Source organism: Syngnathus floridae, chromosome 15 (genome assembly GCF_059516105.1).
Source record: "Syngnathus floridae isolate MCC-2025c chromosome 15, RoL_Sflo_1.0, whole genome shotgun sequence".
Taxonomy (NCBI): Eukaryota; Metazoa; Chordata; class Actinopteri; order Syngnathiformes; family Syngnathidae; genus Syngnathus; species Syngnathus floridae.
Genome location: NC_142427.1, coordinates 12,488,020 through 12,506,296, shown reverse-complemented (window position 1 = coordinate 12,506,296; position 18,277 = coordinate 12,488,020). Strand labels below are relative to the sequence as shown.

At 50.6% G+C, this 18,277-nt stretch overlaps 3 protein-coding genes across 8 annotated transcripts; 2 read left to right on the top strand and 1 right to left on the bottom strand.

The window, feature by feature from the left end:
- The first annotated feature begins 267 nt into the window (after nucleotides 1-267).
- rbm41 (RNA binding motif protein 41) lies at nucleotides 268-8,424 on the top strand. 2 transcript variants are annotated; one of them, XM_088398554.1, is made up of 9 exons: nucleotides 268-476; nucleotides 1,012-1,128; nucleotides 1,294-1,495; nucleotides 1,563-1,767; nucleotides 2,047-2,429; nucleotides 2,551-2,710; nucleotides 2,785-2,909; nucleotides 5,926-6,800; nucleotides 6,999-8,424. In XM_088398554.1, exons 1-8 carry the CDS (start codon nucleotides 469-471, stop codon nucleotides 5,971-5,973), a joined length of 1,248 nt encoding a protein of 415 aa, XP_088254680.1. In that variant the 5' UTR covers nucleotides 268-468; the 3' UTR covers nucleotides 5,974-6,800; nucleotides 6,999-8,424. The 2 variants fall into 2 exon arrangements, with proteins under 2 accessions (XP_088254680.1, XP_088254681.1); XM_088398555.1 differs by lacking the exons at nucleotides 5,926-6,800; nucleotides 6,999-8,424 and having other exon boundaries at nucleotides 2,785-3,006.
- On the bottom strand, nucleotides 3,495-5,241 carry cldn2 (claudin 2). Its single transcript, XM_088398564.1, has 2 exons — nucleotides 5,082-5,241; nucleotides 3,495-4,453 (listed from the first exon to the last, which is right to left on the bottom strand). Exon 2 carries the CDS (start codon nucleotides 4,436-4,438, stop codon nucleotides 3,662-3,664), a length of 777 nt encoding a protein of 258 aa, XP_088254690.1. The 5' UTR covers nucleotides 4,439-4,453; nucleotides 5,082-5,241; the 3' UTR covers nucleotides 3,495-3,661.
- Nucleotides 8,425-9,104: 680 nt separating the features above from the next.
- Nucleotides 9,105-18,042, top strand: clip2 (CAP-GLY domain containing linker protein 2). 5 transcript variants are annotated; one of them, XM_088398544.1, is made up of 18 exons: nucleotides 9,107-9,689; nucleotides 10,266-10,443; nucleotides 12,500-13,002; nucleotides 13,116-13,240; nucleotides 13,310-13,523; nucleotides 14,066-14,263; nucleotides 14,328-14,431; nucleotides 14,600-14,660; nucleotides 14,906-14,956; nucleotides 15,322-15,600; nucleotides 15,692-16,186; nucleotides 16,249-16,300; nucleotides 16,382-16,465; nucleotides 16,544-16,700; nucleotides 16,781-16,940; nucleotides 17,016-17,204; nucleotides 17,284-17,346; nucleotides 17,454-18,042. In XM_088398544.1, exons 2-18 carry the CDS (start codon nucleotides 10,341-10,343, stop codon nucleotides 17,460-17,462), a joined length of 2,847 nt encoding a protein of 948 aa, XP_088254670.1. In that variant the 5' UTR covers nucleotides 9,107-9,689; nucleotides 10,266-10,340; the 3' UTR covers nucleotides 17,463-18,042. The 5 variants fall into 5 exon arrangements, with proteins under 5 accessions (XP_088254668.1, XP_088254666.1, XP_088254670.1 ...); XM_088398543.1 differs by having other exon boundaries at nucleotides 9,108-9,689; nucleotides 17,451-18,042; XM_088398545.1 differs by lacking the exon at nucleotides 14,906-14,956 and having other exon boundaries at nucleotides 9,108-9,689; nucleotides 17,451-18,042.
- The last annotated feature ends 235 nt before the right edge of the window (nucleotides 18,043-18,277 follow it).

Genomic DNA, 18,277 nt, shown 5'->3' with positions numbered 1-18,277 from the left:
GGCCAACTTTGACAGGGAGCCAAGCCAACGCGACCATCTAGCTATTATAACTGTACCAGTGTCATTTTGCAGCATAACAATACATTTCACAGCTGTGCTGCTGGACAAAATCTACAAACAATCGTTAGAAATGTCCCCAATGCGGAGCCTCTTGCCGTCCAACGCTTACACTTTTAAGAAAAGACCCATTTCGAAAGAGAAAACGCTCTCTGCAGTTTGAAATTCCAATTGGAAAGGTTTGACTACATTTCCCATGATGCCTCGCACCGGAGGCTAACGCGGAAGTATGGGCTCAACAAGCACCGTGCTTCAATTTTAAGCATAAATACCATTCATCGTTACATAGCATATGGTGTTACTTTGCCGTATTAGCCGTTATTATGCGAAGGAAACGAGGCAACTCTGCAAGTTATGAATATGTATTTCCCATAATGCAATTGACCAGAAGTAGGAGCCAAACGCGGAAGTATGCGGAGGTAAACACAGGCGGTCTGCCGTTTTCCTTTTTTTTCAGTTCACTAACAGCATTCAATCTTTAACCACAAATACTATTGCTGTGTTTTGCATCATTCATTGGGCCTTGCGGTGATTATGCGAAAGTGAACAGGCGACTGCTCGGCTAGCGTTAGCTTCTCGGCCCGCGCGCTGCACTACATGAATAACATCTTAATTCATGGTTCGTGTTATGCTTTTAAACGGATTTGAATCATTGAAGAACGCCACTAAAATTGGCGTCCGACCGAGGCTATAGGATAGGATTCATACATTAACACCATTTATTAATTCGCATTATTTTGCCACTATTTATTCATGCTATTTCCTTATGGGTTTCTTTTTAAATCAAGATTTTGTAATTGTCAGTAGAAAGTCTGATTCATGATGTCATTATGAGCTCATTTTTCACATCTTCTAAGACCGGCCCTGAGCATTTGTGTAATCGACCGGGTATTTATTCAAATGTGTTTTTTTAATAACCGACCCAAGTCATGAAAGTCATTTGTGTGTTTTAAGAGTTAGCCGGCGATCCTGTGAGGATGGCCCGCTGCTGGAGGAGCAGGAGACAGAGGGACAGCGGCAGCTTCACGGCCTTCTGCTGCGGCAACTCCACACCCAAGTCGATGTCGAAAGGTAACCAAATGGCCAAATGAAAGCGACGATACCTCACTAAACCTCCATTTGGTGAGCAAGTGGGCGAGCTCAGGTGTTGGCGTTGCTAACCTTTATATTAACAGCACTTGTTCAAATGGTCACCTGTGCAATTAGTCACTACTCGTATGGTTTTGCGCCCTTCAGATGTGTGGCCAAGAAGCAGAGCTTTGCGCCAGCGGCACTCTACAAGCCGTTCGGCCAACAGGCGTCCGGCGTGCATAGCCTGTCTCAGTTCCGGGCGTTGCAGGAGGACGACCAGGAGCTGGCCGTCCTGCGAGAGCTGGGCCTGACCGATCCAGAGATCCAGCTGTGGCAGAAAAGGGACGCCCCGGAAATACCTGAACAGGTAGACGCCGCTGGACTTTTTGCTCCATTTCCATGACAAGTCCAGGGAACCGTTGTGTTTGTTCCAGGGTCATGGTGTTTGCGCGGCTCCTGGCGTCAAGCGGCAGCGCCTCCAGGTCATCCAGGACAAGATCGCAGCCCGGGCAAAGCTTCTAGCGCGGCCCCAGCGCTTTGCCGCCAGCCAGCCGCTGTCCCGGCGCGAGATGGAGATTGAGCAGGCGCTCTTCCAGGGCAGCGACCGCCAAGGATTCCTTACAGCACTCTACCATCGAGGTGAGGATAAAGCTCGTTTATTTACGTAACTGCCGGTGGTAGGTGCTACTATTTTGCTAGGATGTTTGATTGGGCTTAGCAGACAAACGGAGGCACTTGATCTGACTCAGCAGTTAAGCGTTTTGTTTTTTTCCTTCAAAAGGATGCCTGATGAAAATTTGAAATAGAGATAATTCACAGATTTTTTTTTTTGCCGATAGGGTTAAAAAGGGAGTGGTCTATTTTTAGGAAGTTGGTACATACACAAAGAGGTATAAAAAGACTTGCTCCTTCTTCCAGATGAAAATAAGCAAGATGGCCCTCAAGAAGCGACAGATCCAATGGACTCCTTGTACAAAGATCTTCTCAGCAAGCCGCCCCAGGGTGTGGAAACTGCCGGAACGTCACGCCTCTTTACATCTGCCCTGCCACAGGAAAGCGACGGCAAATCGGAGGAAGGCTCAGCGGAAGCGCCGGAGCGCCACACCGTCCCCCCGTTGGAGATCAGCCGGCCGATCGGCAGCCTGCGCGGGGCAGACGGTGCCGGCTCGGGTCGGCCGCTAACGGTCACGGGGCAGGTGGTGCCCGTGACGAACCAGGAAATCCGGGAGAACCGGGCCAGCTCGGAGGAGATCCGGAGCATCCCGAGATTCCGAAACTACCAGGCTGGAAAAGCCTCCCGAGTATGGCCAATGAATGAGTTCAAAACTTTGGTGGCGTTTTGTAGTTCATTCAGAATGAGTAATTATGTGGGGATTTCTATTTGTGCTATTCACACATACTAATTGAGATATTTCTTTCCAGGTGGTGTGCGTGAAGAACCTGAGTCCGCAAGTGTCAGTAGCCCAGCTGGTGGCGCTGTTCTCCAGGTTCGAAAGACGCGGCGAGGGCGACGGCGGACCCCCGTTGCTCTACCGCCTCCTGACGGGTCGCATGAAGGGTCAGGCCTTTGTCACACTGCCAGGTGAGTGCGCGCTGGCTCCTCCACAGCCTACTGCGAAATTCACAGGATATTTACGTGTGCGTTTGTGTGCCGAGACATCCAAACGGCCCAGAAGGCTTTGCAGCTGCTCCATGGTTACCGGTTGCTAGGGAAACCTTTGGTGTTGGAGTTTGGCCGCGAGCGAAAGGAAGCCGATGAGCGGGAAGCAAAGACGTCAAAAGTAAAACACAACGAATAATGGTTTTTCTATTTTTATTTGTATTATTAGATTGAATTGGATTGTGTCTAGATGTATCTATAAAAACATTCCCATCTAATTGACTTGAGTTGAATCAATGTTTGAAATAGTCTCAAAAAGGGGAAACTTGTTTGTTTTAAAGCAGTTCATTCTTGTTTGATCGTTTGGCCTGCCCCGACGGAGGTGCTTCAAACACCGTCGACCTTTCAAATGTTTCTTTTGCACACTAGGTGGTGGTGATGTTGTAAGGTTAGCTTTAGTGTTCCGTCTGATCTAGCAGCGGCCCATGGCTTTAGAGTGGAATTGCATCGGGATTAGAAAATGTCCCAATTAGTGGGTACTGCCCCCCTACTGTCCCGGAATTTGTGGAATTCAGATAAGGCTTTCATTAGTACACACACACAAATCATGTACAGTGCAACCAGGTTGATTTTGATTTCTAAGCAAGTCCATTCATTCATCCATCAAGATGTGTTTGGAAGTTCTAATCAAAAGAGATTTGAACTCATTGCAGCATCAAATGGCAGTAAAATGACCCATAGCATGAGCATTGCAACCAAACAAACGTCCTCCAAAATCACATTTATTGAAATCGGCCATAAAAGGTTTCACAAGCCCACATTGGGGAGATAAATACAACAATAGCAGATTGAAACACTGTAGCAGCGCGAGGCATTTCTTTCATTCCGAAAGAACAACAACTCTGGTATTTTCTTTCATGTTTTGTGACGTCGTCACACATATCGCGTGACACCGTACATGGGCCCTCCGGGTTTCACAAGGGCTCCCGGGTAGCTCCCGGCGCCGCCTCCGACCAGCATCTGTCCTCTGCTGACGGGGATGTCTCCCATTTGACGTATGGTGGGATTTCGCGCCATGGCAAAGGGAATTTCCACGGCGTGGCCCTTGTACGTGTAGCCGCCCCGGCGCCTTCCGCAGCATTTGCCGGCAAAGAAGGACAAGGCTAGTATGCCGCCGCCGAGCACGGAGAGCACGGACGAGGCCATGCCCAAGTAGAGGCAACTGCCCGGCACAAACTTGAGCAACACGTTGCTGCTGGTGGGGAAGTTCCGGATCACAATGTTGGCGGTCCAGGAGACGGGCACCAAGGCCACCATGCCGGCGGCGAAGAGCAAAAAGCCACCTATGCCTGCCACCCGTCTCTTGCACGACTCGCACCTCTTCATGCAAACGGTGCACTGCATGCCTGTCACGGCAATGAGCAGGCCCACCACGCTCAGCCCCAGGGAGCTCAACATGAGAATTCGGGAGATCCGGAGATCGGAGGGCATCATCAGGAAGGACTTGTACATTTCGCACAAGAAGGCCCCGTTCAACTTGTTGGAGCATCTCATCCACAGGCCGTTCATGTTGGTGTCCCTGGCCGTCACTTTTGCGGCCCCGGCCTCCACCGAGACCTCCCAGAAGGGCAGCGCCGTGGTCACCAGGTTGCCCACTAGGCCCATCAGGCCCATGAAAAAGCCCAACAGCTCCAGAGACGCAGAAGCCATTGCCACCCAACGATCCTGGGGGAGCAAATGAAACCTGATGACACTTGGCCGACTGACTGTAGGATGACAATCAGCAAACTTGGATGAAAATCCATCAATTGCGCTTGGTTAACTTGCAAGCAAGGTTTTGGAGACCTCAAACGCTTGTTAGGAGCTTGTTCATGCAACAAAAGCGCCTTTAAACCTGTTCTCAACTGCAACTAAGTCAGGACCAAGGTGACTAGTCATGGGCGCTCACTCAAGCTTTTTGCCAACAAAACTCATCAAAGCTAGCAAGCTTTCTTTCATAGGTTCGTTGTTAGCGAGGGAGTCGAGCATTTCGTATTAATGGTGGCTGCGACGAAAGTCAAGCATTGCAAAGTTGGATGTGCTCATCAAAAATGCAGGCATGGCAAAACATTGCAGCAACATTTTATTGCTATCATTTCACCTGTAGCACTGAGATTTGCCTTCAATTGTAAAGTGCAGTCGGCGCAAATCAAATCCGTGATTATTAGAGTCTCATTTTCCAAATTTTACCAAAGGTTTGAATCTTAAGAAAGAGTAAAAATGCACCAATCATTGCTTCGTGTTAAGACAATAGAGGCTGAGATTTTAGGTGTGACAAAAACTGATGAAGAAGGCTTTTTGAAACGCTACTCACCTTTGACAAGACTTGGTCCAAAACTACGGCTAGCTAAAAGACGACCGAGCCGCTCAAATCATCTCCTTCCTTTTCAGCCAGCCGGTCGGCCGGCCGGTCGGGTCGTGTCATAAGGGTAAATGTCTCATCTCTTTATGGGGTCGTCGTCGTCATGCCACTTTTGATATTTTCATTTTGTATTTCACTATGAAAAGCAGAACACATCATATACGGACGGGGTCAATCGGCTCGTAAAGAAAACGTCCCTTTCGCAATCTGAAGAACGCACAGTACATTCTTGCAAAACGAAGGCGAGTCCCATTTTGTTGAATAATTGAGATGACTGTGAAGAAAAAAGAAGGGAGGGGGGGGGGCAGGACAGGATCTGTGCTTGTAAATATTGACCATGTTTGAAGATTTTCTGCCTCATTTGTGGCCCATTTTTAGGATTGGTGCAAATTCACTCAAAGTTCACCTTTGACCACGTTTGAGACATGACAATCAGCTATTTGTCGGGAGAATCAGGACAGCCAGATGATCTTTATGAGTGTACCAGGCCAAAATGAAGAGTCTTTGTAAATACGGGCCCAGTTGACACATCCAGTATTGATCCGTTTGGGTCAGTCTTTGCTCTTGAATGGACTTTAATGTGTACCTTACATTTTTGTAGGCTAGTTCAGGGAGATAGAAATAAAACGAGGTCCCATCTTAGTCATGGATATTTGTGCGTGGCTCAGTTGTTTTATCCACGTGAGTAGCATAGCGTCAGCATTTTAGACAAAGTCTTTCAAAACACTTTTCAAACAAGGCACTATTTATTTCACTTTGAAAACTCCGTCTGTAACATTCATACTGTCCATCACAGGTGAAGTGTGAGATCATATCCGGTGACATCATCACACGTATCCTGTGACATCATATCCTGCCGTCAGGGGTTTCACATGGACTCCCCCGGAGCTCCCGCTACCGCTGTGAACCAACGTGCGCCCTTTATTGTTCACGCTGAGGCCTCCCATTTGCAGGGTTGTGGGATTTGGTAGCACCACCGGCGGCGGCGGCGGCGGCGCAGCACCTCCACCCACCGGGTAGGGGTAGCCTCCGGCCCCATACGGCCTCCCCCGGCGGTGGCCTCCTCTGCCGTCCTGCCCCTCGCAGAAAGACGTGGCCAGCATGCTGCCCCCCAGCATGGAGAGCACAGCTGAGACTATGCCCAAGTAAAGACAGTCACCTAGCTCGAACTTGAGAGTGGCGGGTACGCTGGGATTGTAGAAGTTCTGTATCACCCTGTTGGTGCTCCAGGAGACGGGCACCAGAGTCATAAAGCCGGCCACCAGGAAGAAGCACCCGCCGACGCCCGCCACCCGTTTCTTGAGTTCCCCCGAGCCCTCCAGGCAGACGGTGCACTGCATGCCCAGGACGGCGACGGCCAGGCCGAGGGTGGACAGGACCAGAGAGACCACCATGAGGGCCCGGGACGTCTGGAGGTCAGAGGACAGAGCCAGGATGGAATTGTACGTCTCGCACTGGAAGGCCCCGGTGCTCTGATGGACGCACTCCATCCACAGGCCCTTCACGCTGCCTGAGGCTGTCACAATGTTGGAGCCGATATGGGCCGTATTCTCCCAGAAAGGGAGCACCGTGGACACCAGGCTGCCCACTAGACCCAGCAGGCCGAGGAAGAAGCCCATCAGCTCCAGAGCCGCAGAGGCCATGGCGCCCAAACGCTCCTCGGGAAAGACGGTAAGGAGCAACAACAAGTTAGCACCGATGAACAGTGTCGAACTCGCTAAATAGAGCGTCTAGTAGCTGTTATCCATTTTGTTGTTGTTAATTAGCTTTATAGTAGCAGCTAGCTCATTCAACTAGCTCCATCTTTCCATTTATTTTCTGAGAATGTCCCAAAATGACAACCTTTTTTTGTGTGTTTTATTTTTCTAGGAGCAGATTTGCCTTGGAAGAAATCTTTGATATCTTTGGACTTGAAGTGAAATCCTCCGTACGACGGACGGACGGACGTCTTTGTGTTTCGAGGTACAGACAGTATGGGAGTTGGGAACTCTTAGTTTCACCAAATCAAAAGTTTGTTAAGATTAATCTCAGTTTGTAAAGCCACAGTTCAGCTTTTTAAAATAGATACGTATATCATAACTATGTTTTACATCAAATTGGATATAACTTTTGGCTCTATTGTAGAACTAAAACCTGATGCAATCAAAGAGGCAAAAAAGTAGACTTACGTTGCACGCTATGTGAAGAAATCACTCGTTCCTGTTGTTGCTCCTTTTTCCCCGCCCCCCCAGTGGAAACATCAGACTTTTTCGGTCCACTTCAACATATTGCCGGCGGCGGCGGCGGCCTTACAACCCAACAAGACTAAAAGTCACTTTTCAGGATTTTGAATGCATTTTCCGAAGCAGGTGGATTTGAAAGGCAGGACAATGGATGGATGTGTGTGTTGGTGCGTGCGTAGCATCCTCATCCTCGTCAGATCACGCGCGGGTGTCGCCATCCGATCCGGGCCGTCGCCTCCTGTCAAACACACGCGACGGTTAATCATTCTCTCATTGGTGAAACAAAACAACCTTTGCCATCCTTCCCCCGTTGGCCCTACAGTATTCCCTCCCGCACGCCGTGCCGTAATGGGATTAGAAAAAAGCGGAATAATCCCGCAGTGCTGGTGAGTGCCACATCCACTGGGCTCACACACTGAGGCCTTTATTGGGAAATGGAACAGGGATGTTATTATCCGGAAATGTTCCGACGAAGAAAAAAAAGTTCACCCCATCATTTTGCCTCGTTTTATTATTTCTCACAAAAATTCACATCATTGAGTACAGGTCACCTAATAGATTTCAGTAACCCTGGAAATATGCAACAAAAAAAGGCAGACCACTAAATCGGTTCATCATGATTCAATGCTTCAGTTCAATGCATTATGCTGCTCCTTCTAGTGTGGCCGCTTTAGCCAATAGGGGGCGGTATAATACAGTCAGGAAAGGAAAGTTCCTCAGCAAAAATGCAAATCTGAGGAAGCCCTGATTTCGTTTGCATATGTCACCATGAGCGAAGCAGTTCATTAAAATGTGTGATTATCTTGTTCGATACATTTCTATGCATGTTCTTTGTTTGGTCGGTTTTGTATGTTTTTGAGTGATGTTTTGTTGAAGAAAAAAAGAGGAAGAGGGGGCATTGCATACTAAGTGAGGACCAGCCAGTTATCCAAGCAGCCTGTTTGCATGTTTTTGCTGCCCTCTAGCCGACATGTGGTGCAACTGCATATAAAAGACGACTAACGGTGAAGGCATCCAAAATAATTCTCCTTTTATTGTTTCATCCAAATATTTGTCCCCGTTCCAGGTCAGTAAAATTAAATAAAGTATCAAAATGAATATAGAGGTGTTTTTGTTGGGTTTTTTTGTTTTCCTTAAAACGAGTGTGACGTTCAATGACAAGCATCGTGATTGTGAGGGGGCCAATCGGGTCGCTCTCTAGCTCGCCGGCCCGGAAGTGCACAACGAGATTGTAATTTGTCAAATTAAAGATTAGAATGAACATTTGGAGTTGGCAGAGGCTGTGAGGTTATGAAAAGCTTCACTCATTTGCCGAATGACGCCTCCCAACGATAATTCCGTGATCTCTCCAATTCACCCACACTCCATTCCAATCCGAATTTCCTCATTTTGGAAGTCCGTGCGCTTCGGCACGATTTATTTTTCCATTTCATGATTTGATCGCAGTTTATTTCAACATTTTATTTTCTATTTTAATTCGTCGTGGGCTTCATTTAAGAATTGCACGTTTATTCTACAAAACAACTGCTTTTGCTTACACCGGGTGTTTCCAGTTGCGCGTCGGACACGTAACGCTTGGGAAGGAAGGCCTTCATAATGATAATGGCTGGGAATGATGCGGCGGAGATGAAGCAATCCGAACGTTGTAAGCGGTGTGTCTTGTGTATATTAACCAGGTGGTAATGGCACATTGAAACCCTTAGGTTTTGAAACGGAGTGTGCCATTGACAGGAAGGGAAGGGAGGGGAGGGGAGGGGAGGAGGGGTGACAGGCTGTAGTCTTCTCATCCGTCCCCCAGGAGGCTCTGCTTCCCCGGCCCCTTTGTTCCGTCTCGCCGGTGTGGGTTGAGTCAGTCACGGGGAGCCTGCGCTAACCCTCCCAACAATAAGAGGGGGGAGAAAAAAAGAGAAAGAAAACGAAAACACACCGACGGGAGAGGGGGCGAGGGAGAAGACAGAGCGTCGGAGGAAGTCACGGGAAAACGAGACGGGTGGCGCCTATTGGCAACATAGAAGAAAGAAAGAAAGAACGAAAAGTTGCTCCTGATGCCTTCGTGGTCGCGGGCAAAAAGTCGGACAGACAGCTTTACAGGGGGCGAAAAAGACATCTCGGGGAGACATCAGGGCGCTTTTTGATGCACGCTTTAGGGAAGCTAAGTGCTAACCGGTAGGACGGATCCACGCGGCGGCGGCGACGGCGGCGGACTCTCCCTTTCTGCTACCCTAAGCATCCATATTTGCATCCTCCCGGCCCAGGGAGTGGCATCCTCCCTTTTTTTCCCCTGTTCCAAGTGGCTCCTCTTTCTACATGATCCTCACCCTGTCTTGTGTGACTCACTGTGAGTATTTACAGATTTTTCTTTATTGGATGTGTGTGAGGTGTTTTTCCCCTTTGCTTTTCCTTGCCGCAGACTAGGCTCACAGCAAGGGATCAAAGTGGTTGCATTTTTTTTTTTTTTTGTGGAGGTGCGCATTATCTATCTCCCCCCCCCCCTCCACCCACCCTCCTCAGCACTATCAGGTGCAGGCCTTAAGACGGTGGAGGCTTTCATTTGGATCACTTAGCAGCATCCTCGACCCATTTTAAAGCTCTGCATGTGTCTATCAGTCATGCCACAATATTTGGAACAGGGTGGGGGTGATGATGATGATCATTTGTAGCTAGCAAGCTGCGTGGCATCCTCACAGCGGGTTTTATGGAACACTGTTTGTTTTTGGTCTGCCACCGCAGTGCATTAAACTGAGGCGCTCTTAATATTTGGGAGGAGGGAAATGTGAGAAAATAGCTCATTATAATTTGGGAATGTATGCTGCTGCGATGTTTGCTAACAGTTCATTCTGGGAGTTTGTTCTTAACTTTGTTAGTTTTAAACTCCATTCTCTTAGTGTCTGAATAACCTTTCCTGCATTTCCAGTAGTACAACATGGAGGGAGATGATCACCACCTCGTGGTTTAGTGCCTTCAGCGCCTTTTTTTATCAACAATAAACATGCTCAAGTCCAGCGGGCTGAAGATCCCCGGACGCGGGCCCAAGCATTCCAGCCCGATGGGAAGGAGCGCAACCTCGAGCTCCCCCGTGCCCCCCAAGGACAGTAAGTCACTTCCTCCTCTTCTACTAGGAAGAAGACGAAAACTGTGTGGTCGTCATTGCTGCGGTTTACACTGTTGACTGACTGACTCACAGCTCACAGCTGTGCTACGTGAGCCGCTATTTGGCGGAATACACATGATGCACGCAACATGGTTCTCACGGTTACATCTGAACTGTCACCATCGTAAAAAAAAAAAGCCCAATTAACTACAATTCTTTGCATGCATTTGACTTTGTCATGTCTCGCAGAGGATAAAGAATGTATGCTTCTTTTACATTGTCCTTCCATCGGCCCCTTGACAAAGATTCTGGGAAATCCGTTTGCTAGTTTGAGACCAACATCGTCGAAAATGTAGCCGGCCGGACGTATTTGTGAGAATTTCGACTCGACCGAATGGGCGCCTTCCATCACGTCGCATCGCAGCCTGCTACATGTAAACACAGCTGTTTCCCACACTGAATGACACCTTTGCCCACTACATTGCATTCAGCAGCCATGTTGACATTATAATTATGAGTACTGTTTTTAAAGCTGATCCCCATTGTGTCGTCGAAATGATTACCAAGCACTCAAGTGACTAATCCCACCGGGCGAGTACATCGTGTAAAACGATGATTTGTTACATGAACGATGAAGGCTCACATTAGCTACCCGCTTGATTCCACCTTCCCAAAACGTGCATTAGGTTGTCGTGTCCAACCGCTCGACTTCCAGAGTTCCATTTTTGTTTGTTTGTTCGTTCCTCGCAGCTTAAATTGCGACACAACTACGCCCGGTTGGGGATCAGAAAGATAATCTGCGAAATGTTGCATGCGGCCTCACATCTGTTAGCGAGCTGCGAGCTGCGAGCTGCGATCTGCGGACGGGGACGGAACGAATAATGCTACATGAGCAAAGATGTAACCACTGAAAAGTACGCTTGACTTGTATGTGCCCTCAAAGAGGTCCCGATTCTTTTTTGGTTTTGGTTCTGTTTGATTGTAGCTCACCGTTTTTCCGACACAAATAATCGGCTCAATTGCGACACCTGCTTGAAAAAAACGCCAGCTGTGTCGTAAATAACTCCCAACTTGATCTTTAGCTCGGCCTCCTCCATCTGCTGCCGTCCGCGACCGCATTTGAAGCGCTAGTAAATAACCCAGGCGGGCCGGCCGGCCGGCCGGGGACGAGAGGTGCGTCCGCTGCCAACGTGAGGAGGCGGAGGAAGTTGTGCGGAGCGGAGGGGGGGGGGGGGGGGGGGTCATTGTGCGTCGACGGGGGATGAATGGCGGCTGTTCACACTGGCCCAGCACAATGCTCAAAGTGGAGGCTTGTCTCGCTGGTCTTCGCTCCGCTTTGGCACCCTTTTTATCCACCCCCCCCCCCCCTCGCGTCGCCTTGGCAACAGAAAAAAGAGGCCTGGATGGTTGCATAGAACTGTTTACCATTTCCTGTTTTTTTTTCCTATATACCAAGTGCTCCTCTAGCCTGCTCCTGATAAGGGCAGCTTTGAGGGGAAGGAAAAAAAAAAGTTAAGCAGGATATGCGCAGTTTGAAAATTCGGTGAGCGACTTGTCACCCATTGCCACAACAACAACAGCAACATATGGCAGCGATCGGGGCTTAAAGCTCCGGCAACGGGGCCACGGAGCCTCGGGCGGCTCTTCGACTCGGAGCGGTGCACAGAGGGCAACCAATCACAGCCCCGTTCGTGTGTGTGCAAATGGCGAAGAATGGCGGCTTTAATTGCAGTTGCGTCTCGCTGACCCACTTTGTTGGGCACCAATTAAAGTGCGGGCACACAATCCGCGCCCTTGTGCCGCACGCCGACCGACACCCACAGCTTGCTCCTTTTCGGCCGGCACGACACGGTCAAAGGGGATCGACGAGGAGAGGCTCACAATGTCGACACTGCGGGTGTTGGTGACGCCGCTCGCTAGAACGCCGTTCTCTCAAATACACGCAATGCAAACGTTTGTCGCACGACATGGACTGTGTCCTCTCCCCATATGGGGGCTTAACATCTCAATGGCTCAATGGAGAGTTTGGACGTCAATATTTTCTACTTGCTCTCCAGATGCTCCAGTCAAGCCCAGCACGCCGCCCAAAGTGTCGGAGGAGGGCGACGAGGTGGCGGGTGACTACACGGTGGGAGAGGCGGTGTGGGTGAACGGCGTGAAAGCCGGGGTCATCGCCTACCTCGGGGAGACCCAGTTCGCCCCGGGCCAGTGGGCCGGCGTCATCCTCAACGACCCGCTGGGCAAGAACGACGGCTCGGTGGGCGGCGTCCGCTACTTTGAGTGCCAAGCCCTGCAGGGCATCTTCACGCGGCCCTCCAAGCTCACGCGGCAGCCCACGGCCGAGGGCAGCGACAGCCTGTCCGCCGAGTCGCTCTGCGCCCATAATCAGACGCTGCAAGGGGGCGGGGGGGGCCTCGCGGGGCAGCGGGCGCCGCCGCTCCGAGAGGGCCTGCTCAACAGCGCCGTCAAGACGGGAAACGAGTCGGGCTCCAACATGTCCGACAGCGGCTCCGTCAAGAGAAGCGCCGACAAGGACCTGAGGGCCGGAGATCGTGTTTTGGTGAGCCTCTCGTGCGATCGAGGGCAAATACGTGACGAAATATAGTTCACCAAACAGAATCGAAAAGCATTTCTAATCCGGTATTGAATCACTCCTTTTGTCTTTGCTGCCAGGTGGGAGGCTCCAAGATGGGCGTGATCCGCTACATAGGGGAGACGGACTTTGCCAAGGGCGAGTGGTGCGGCGTGGAGCTGGACGAGCCTCTGGGCAAGAACGACGGCGCCGTGGCTGGCACCAGGTATGCCCGCGGGCGCGCACGCACAACAGAAAGCCACAAAGTGCTCATCGCTGCATGCTGTCCTGGCAGATATTTCCAGTGCCTCCACAAGTTTGGCCTGTTCGCGCCCATACACAAGGTGATCCGCATCGGCTTCCCGTCCACCAGCCCGGCCAAGGCCAAGAAGAGCAAGCGAGTGGCCATGGGCGTGTCGTCGCTGGCTCACAGCCCCAGCAGCTCGTCCATCAGCTCCGTCAGCTCGGTGGCCTCGTCGGTGGGCGGGCGACCCAGCCGCGCCGGCCTGGTGAGATCATTCGAAGGTCCTTCATTTTTGCAGAGCGAGCAACCTCCAAAGTAATCAAACGGGACAACGTGCCATTGATTTTGCTGGCTTTTTTTTCTTTTACTTGACTTAATTGCTGGCAACCTTTGCTTTACTCACCGTCAGTCGTAAAGATGGCGGCGTGAGCGAGAATGCTCGCTCGGCTTGAGTGATGCCGATCTGTCCCTTGTGATCGAGCGCCGTTGATTCTCCTCAAATACACTCCTCGGCAGCAAATTCCCATCAAGAACACAGAAGAATACGAAAGAATGTGATCAAATACTAAGAAATGTAATGAGAGGGAGGCCTAGAATTAATCGGATAAATCGCAAGCCCAAAATGATCCTTTAAGAATGAATGTGCCATAATTATAGTGAATGGTGAGGATCTTATTGATATTGATGATCATATTCTCAGCTATGACGAATAAATGGCGAAATGTGTCAAACACCGCCCTCTAGTGGCTGAGGAAATGTTTTCACCTCGATTTTGTTTTTTGTTTTTCCTGCTTTTGTTCCTCCAAGCTGACGGAGACGTCGTCGCGCTACGCCCGCAAGATCTCGGGCACCACCGCCCTGCAGGAGGCGCTGAAGGAGAAACAGCAGCACATCGAGCAGCTGCTGGCCGAGCGCGACCTGGAGCGCGCCGACATGGCCAAAGCCACCAGCCGCATTTGCGAGGTGGAGAAGGAGCTCAGCGCCCTCAAGTCGCAGCATGTGCAGGTGGCAAACGTTAGCCAGATCATGTCCGGCTCGCACGTCCCTCCTGACCCGATGTCCTCCCCAGTACGTGTCGGAGAACGAGGGCGCCCTGCAGCAAGTCACGGCCGCCTTGGCCGGCGTGCAGAAAGCCAAGGTGGAGCTCGCCAATCAGCTGGAGGAAGAGAAAAGGTAAGGTTGAAGGCTGTCACCTGTCGCTGACCAAAACGGCAGCACCCGCAAAAGCGCATCATCTCGGAGTCTTGGCGTCATTTTGTATGCCCGCGGTCAAGCTGCAAATAAGTCAAGTACGAGACTCGTTGGGTGAAAGAGATTAGCATCAGCCCCTGTTGTTTTCAGGAAAGTGGAGGACCTCCAGTTCAGAGTGGAGGAGGAGTCCATCACCAAAGGAGACCTGGAGGTAATCCATCAATTGTTGTCTGGGGGAATTCCAGGGGCAGCTCCGATGAAAAGTCACGCTCACTATCAGAGAGGATTGGCCCATTTTTCCCGAGCGGTCCTTGTTTCTAGGCGGGATTGTTACTGTGACTTGATTGCATACAAATGCTCCCTGTTGGGGCGCATCTCATCACTTGGCCCATTGCTCCCAAAAATGGACTCCCGCTTGTAGTATTTGGGTGCAGTAAAGTGTGTTTTTGCCAACAGGGAAAATGCAAGCATGACTCTGCATCCTTGGGGTCGGGTAAGAGGACCAAGGTGACCGCATTTGTTCCAAAACACGAGACCTGATTCTGGATACCACATTAACCTTCCACACACACTTTGCTATATTTCCTCTTGTGTGCTGTTGTCTTCCAAAAAAAAAGCCAAGTAGTGCCTTCAAAGTAGCAATGGACTTGTTTCAAATGGATGCTTGCGACAGTGGCTGCGCTCTTCTCACAATTTCCCATTTTCACGCTGCTGCAGTAACACAAGACGGACATGGACAGGGATGCGTCCATTCCTCTCTTTGGACTCATTGCATTGCTTGGAAATGGAAATGGAAATGGAAATGGCACTTGGAAAGGACTTTTCTTCCCCAAATCTGATGGCTAACATTCCTCTGTTCTTCATCATACCAGCAAACCACGGTGGAGGAGCAAAGTCGCATCGCGCAGCTGGAAAAGGAGCTGGGCCGAACCAGGGCCGAGATGGAGATCCTTCGGGGTCAGCTGCCGGGCGCCGCCGTCACCGCCCGAGCGCTCCCATCCGAATCGAATCCCGAGGCGTTGGCGGCGAGTCGACGGGAGACCGAAGCGCTAAAATTGCTGTCGGAGAAACAGAACCAGGAGATTGGTGAGTTGAAGCTGAAGGTCCAGCAGGCCACCAAGGAGAACATGGACATGATGGATGCCTGGAAGGTAACGAGCCCATCCCATCCCATTCCTTCCCGAGCCACGTCTTAAGCTCGGCCAGCTGGCTTTTAATGCTCTTTTGCTCGTCTCGGCGCAGGCTAAATTTGACTCTCTCGTAAGCGACCACCAGCAGTCCCTGGAGGAGCTCAAGACCTCGTTCTCCGGTGAACGCTCCACGCCCGAGGGACAAGAGCTTCGGGCCACCGTGGAGGGCCTGAAGATGGAGCATCAGCTCGAGGTGGAGAACCTCAAGGCCAAGTACAAAATCGAAGCCGCCATCCTCACCAAGGAACGCGAAGACCTCGCCGCTCGCCTCCAGGAGGCCAAGGAGCACACCAGTAGTGAGGCCTTGGAGGAAGCCGGCGACAAACTGCAGAGGGCTGACAAAAGGCTGGCGGAGATGGAGGCGCTTCAACGGGAGAGCGACCGGAGCGCTCAAGAGCTGAAAGAACGGCTTGAGATTTCGGAGAAAAAGTTAGCGGACTACCGATCCTTGCGGGAGGTCAGTCAAGAGGAGGTCCAGAAGCTGCGAGAGAAGCTGAGGGTGACGGCCAATCAGCTGCAGGCCATCCAGACCGACCGCGACGCTAACGTGAGCGATGATTCGCAACACCGCCGCCGGATGGACACTTATCTAACGCTTGATTCTCGTAGGTGATTGAAGATAACCAGCTTCCCGACAAGAAGCTCGAGCAGAACATTGAAGGTAAAACTGTTTACAGTTTCTTGACTTTTGACTTCTGTGAACAGCCCGTGTCACAGATGTCAACCATTGTCTTCTTTTCAGAAACCACGGAGAAGCTCCTGAAAAGGGAAAAAGAGGTTTCCACTCTCACCTCCCAAGTTGAAGCTCTCAAATCTCAAATCGGAGGCAAGTCTACCTGACAACAGTACAATATTGACTCAAACAAAGTCAACACCGGTTCTGATTTTTCCCCCCCCTCGGCAGTTCTGGAGGGCAAAGTTCGCTCGGGGGAAAGGAAGGCCGAAGCCCTCGTGCGGGAGAAGGTGCGTTTGGAGGCGGAGCTTGAGTCCATGACCAGAAAGTCCCACGATGCCTCCGGGCAGCTGCTCAGCATCAGCCAAGAGCTGCTGAAGAAAGAGGGGTAGGATTAGCTGAGCATCTGTTAGCATCTTCTTCAAACGAGGCTCTTTTGCAAGCCTTTCGCTATTCGGTCGGCACCAGGAGCCTCAACGAGCTGAGGGTTCTGCTCCTGGAGTCGCGTCGACACTCTCGCGAGATGGACAAAGATCTGAACCGTGAAATGCGCAAAGCCGAGTGGAAGGTGAAGGAGCAAAAACTGCAGGAGGACATCAAGACGCTTCGGGAGAAACTCCTCGTGCTGGTGAGAGACGGACGACTCGTTTGACCATTTTGACGATGAGCGGTAGAAGTGCAGTCGTACTTGCCTTTATTCCAGGGCCGTGAGAGATTCTCCCCGGACCACCGCCGTCACTCCATGCTGGACCCCTCGGCTTTGGACTCGGAGGTGAGCCGCCTTCGCCAGCAGCTGCTCAGCACCGAGGACGCCCTGAGGACGGCCCTGGAGCACAACCAGCAGGTGGACCAACTGGTGCAGGCCATGAGGAAGCATCCAGAGAAAAGCCCGGTAAGGTGCTACGAAGGGCATACTCCTGAAAAAGGAGAATCATTCTCCATCCATCACTCATCTGCTTCTTCTCCTTCAGATGCACGGAGCCCACAAGTCAGCCAACGGAATTCACCATCAGGAGCCCGACAGCAATCAAGACGTCCGTATCTTTTTTGAGTGACTTTACTACGGTGGCGTACATCCTGCCGGTGGTACTAAAACATCTTTTTGTTTGTTTGGGGGGGGGGCGGTCGGTGTTTTCAGCAGCAGCGCTGATACGAGACGAGAAAGCATCAAACGGGACTCAGAAGAACGTCCGACCGACCGACCGATCGATCCTGCGGTGGCGGCGGACCTATGAACTCGATATCGTAACCACGCACGGTCGCCGAAAAAGCACCTATTACCTATCCAGTTGCGAGGACCGAGCGCTGTAAATAAAAGGCCTTCTTGAGAGAAACGATCTTCCGGCAAAAGCAACTTCCATTGTCTTACTGTAGCGGCAACGCTTCATGTCCGAGAATTTACCACTCGGTCACTTTTGTTTGTTCTTTTATTTATTGCTTTCAAATGATCTACCAAGTGACTCGCAGAGATGACAAAAGTATTTCTGTGCGCTTGAAGGGATCGGTGGCCAATGCGAAAGCATCTGTCGGTGACAAATGATGTACGCACGTTGAAGAATGCAACGTTACTGGTGCTTTTCTTGGGCTTAAAAGGTCTGGCCGCTATTCTCAAACATTTTGTGGATGGCAAAAGAAGAGCTCCAGTCTTGTACCGTATGGGGAACGCTCATTATCGGGATGAATACTGCAACGCTTTCCCAGGCTGACTCATTAAATATTTACAACCCAAACCGTTTTGTCACTGGCTGCTGTTTCTTCCCATTCACAGAACTATTGGAATGCACCGGAGCAAGACATTGGATTTCTTCCAGTGAAACATTGGCAATCAGGGCAATTTGTTTGTTGTTCACTGGGATCATACAGGATAAACAGCTACACTTTTTTTCAAAGCTGTGTTTAAATTGTTATTTTCATTCAAACGTGTGCTTGTTTCATTGGATTTTTTTAACCAAAGCACAATCACTG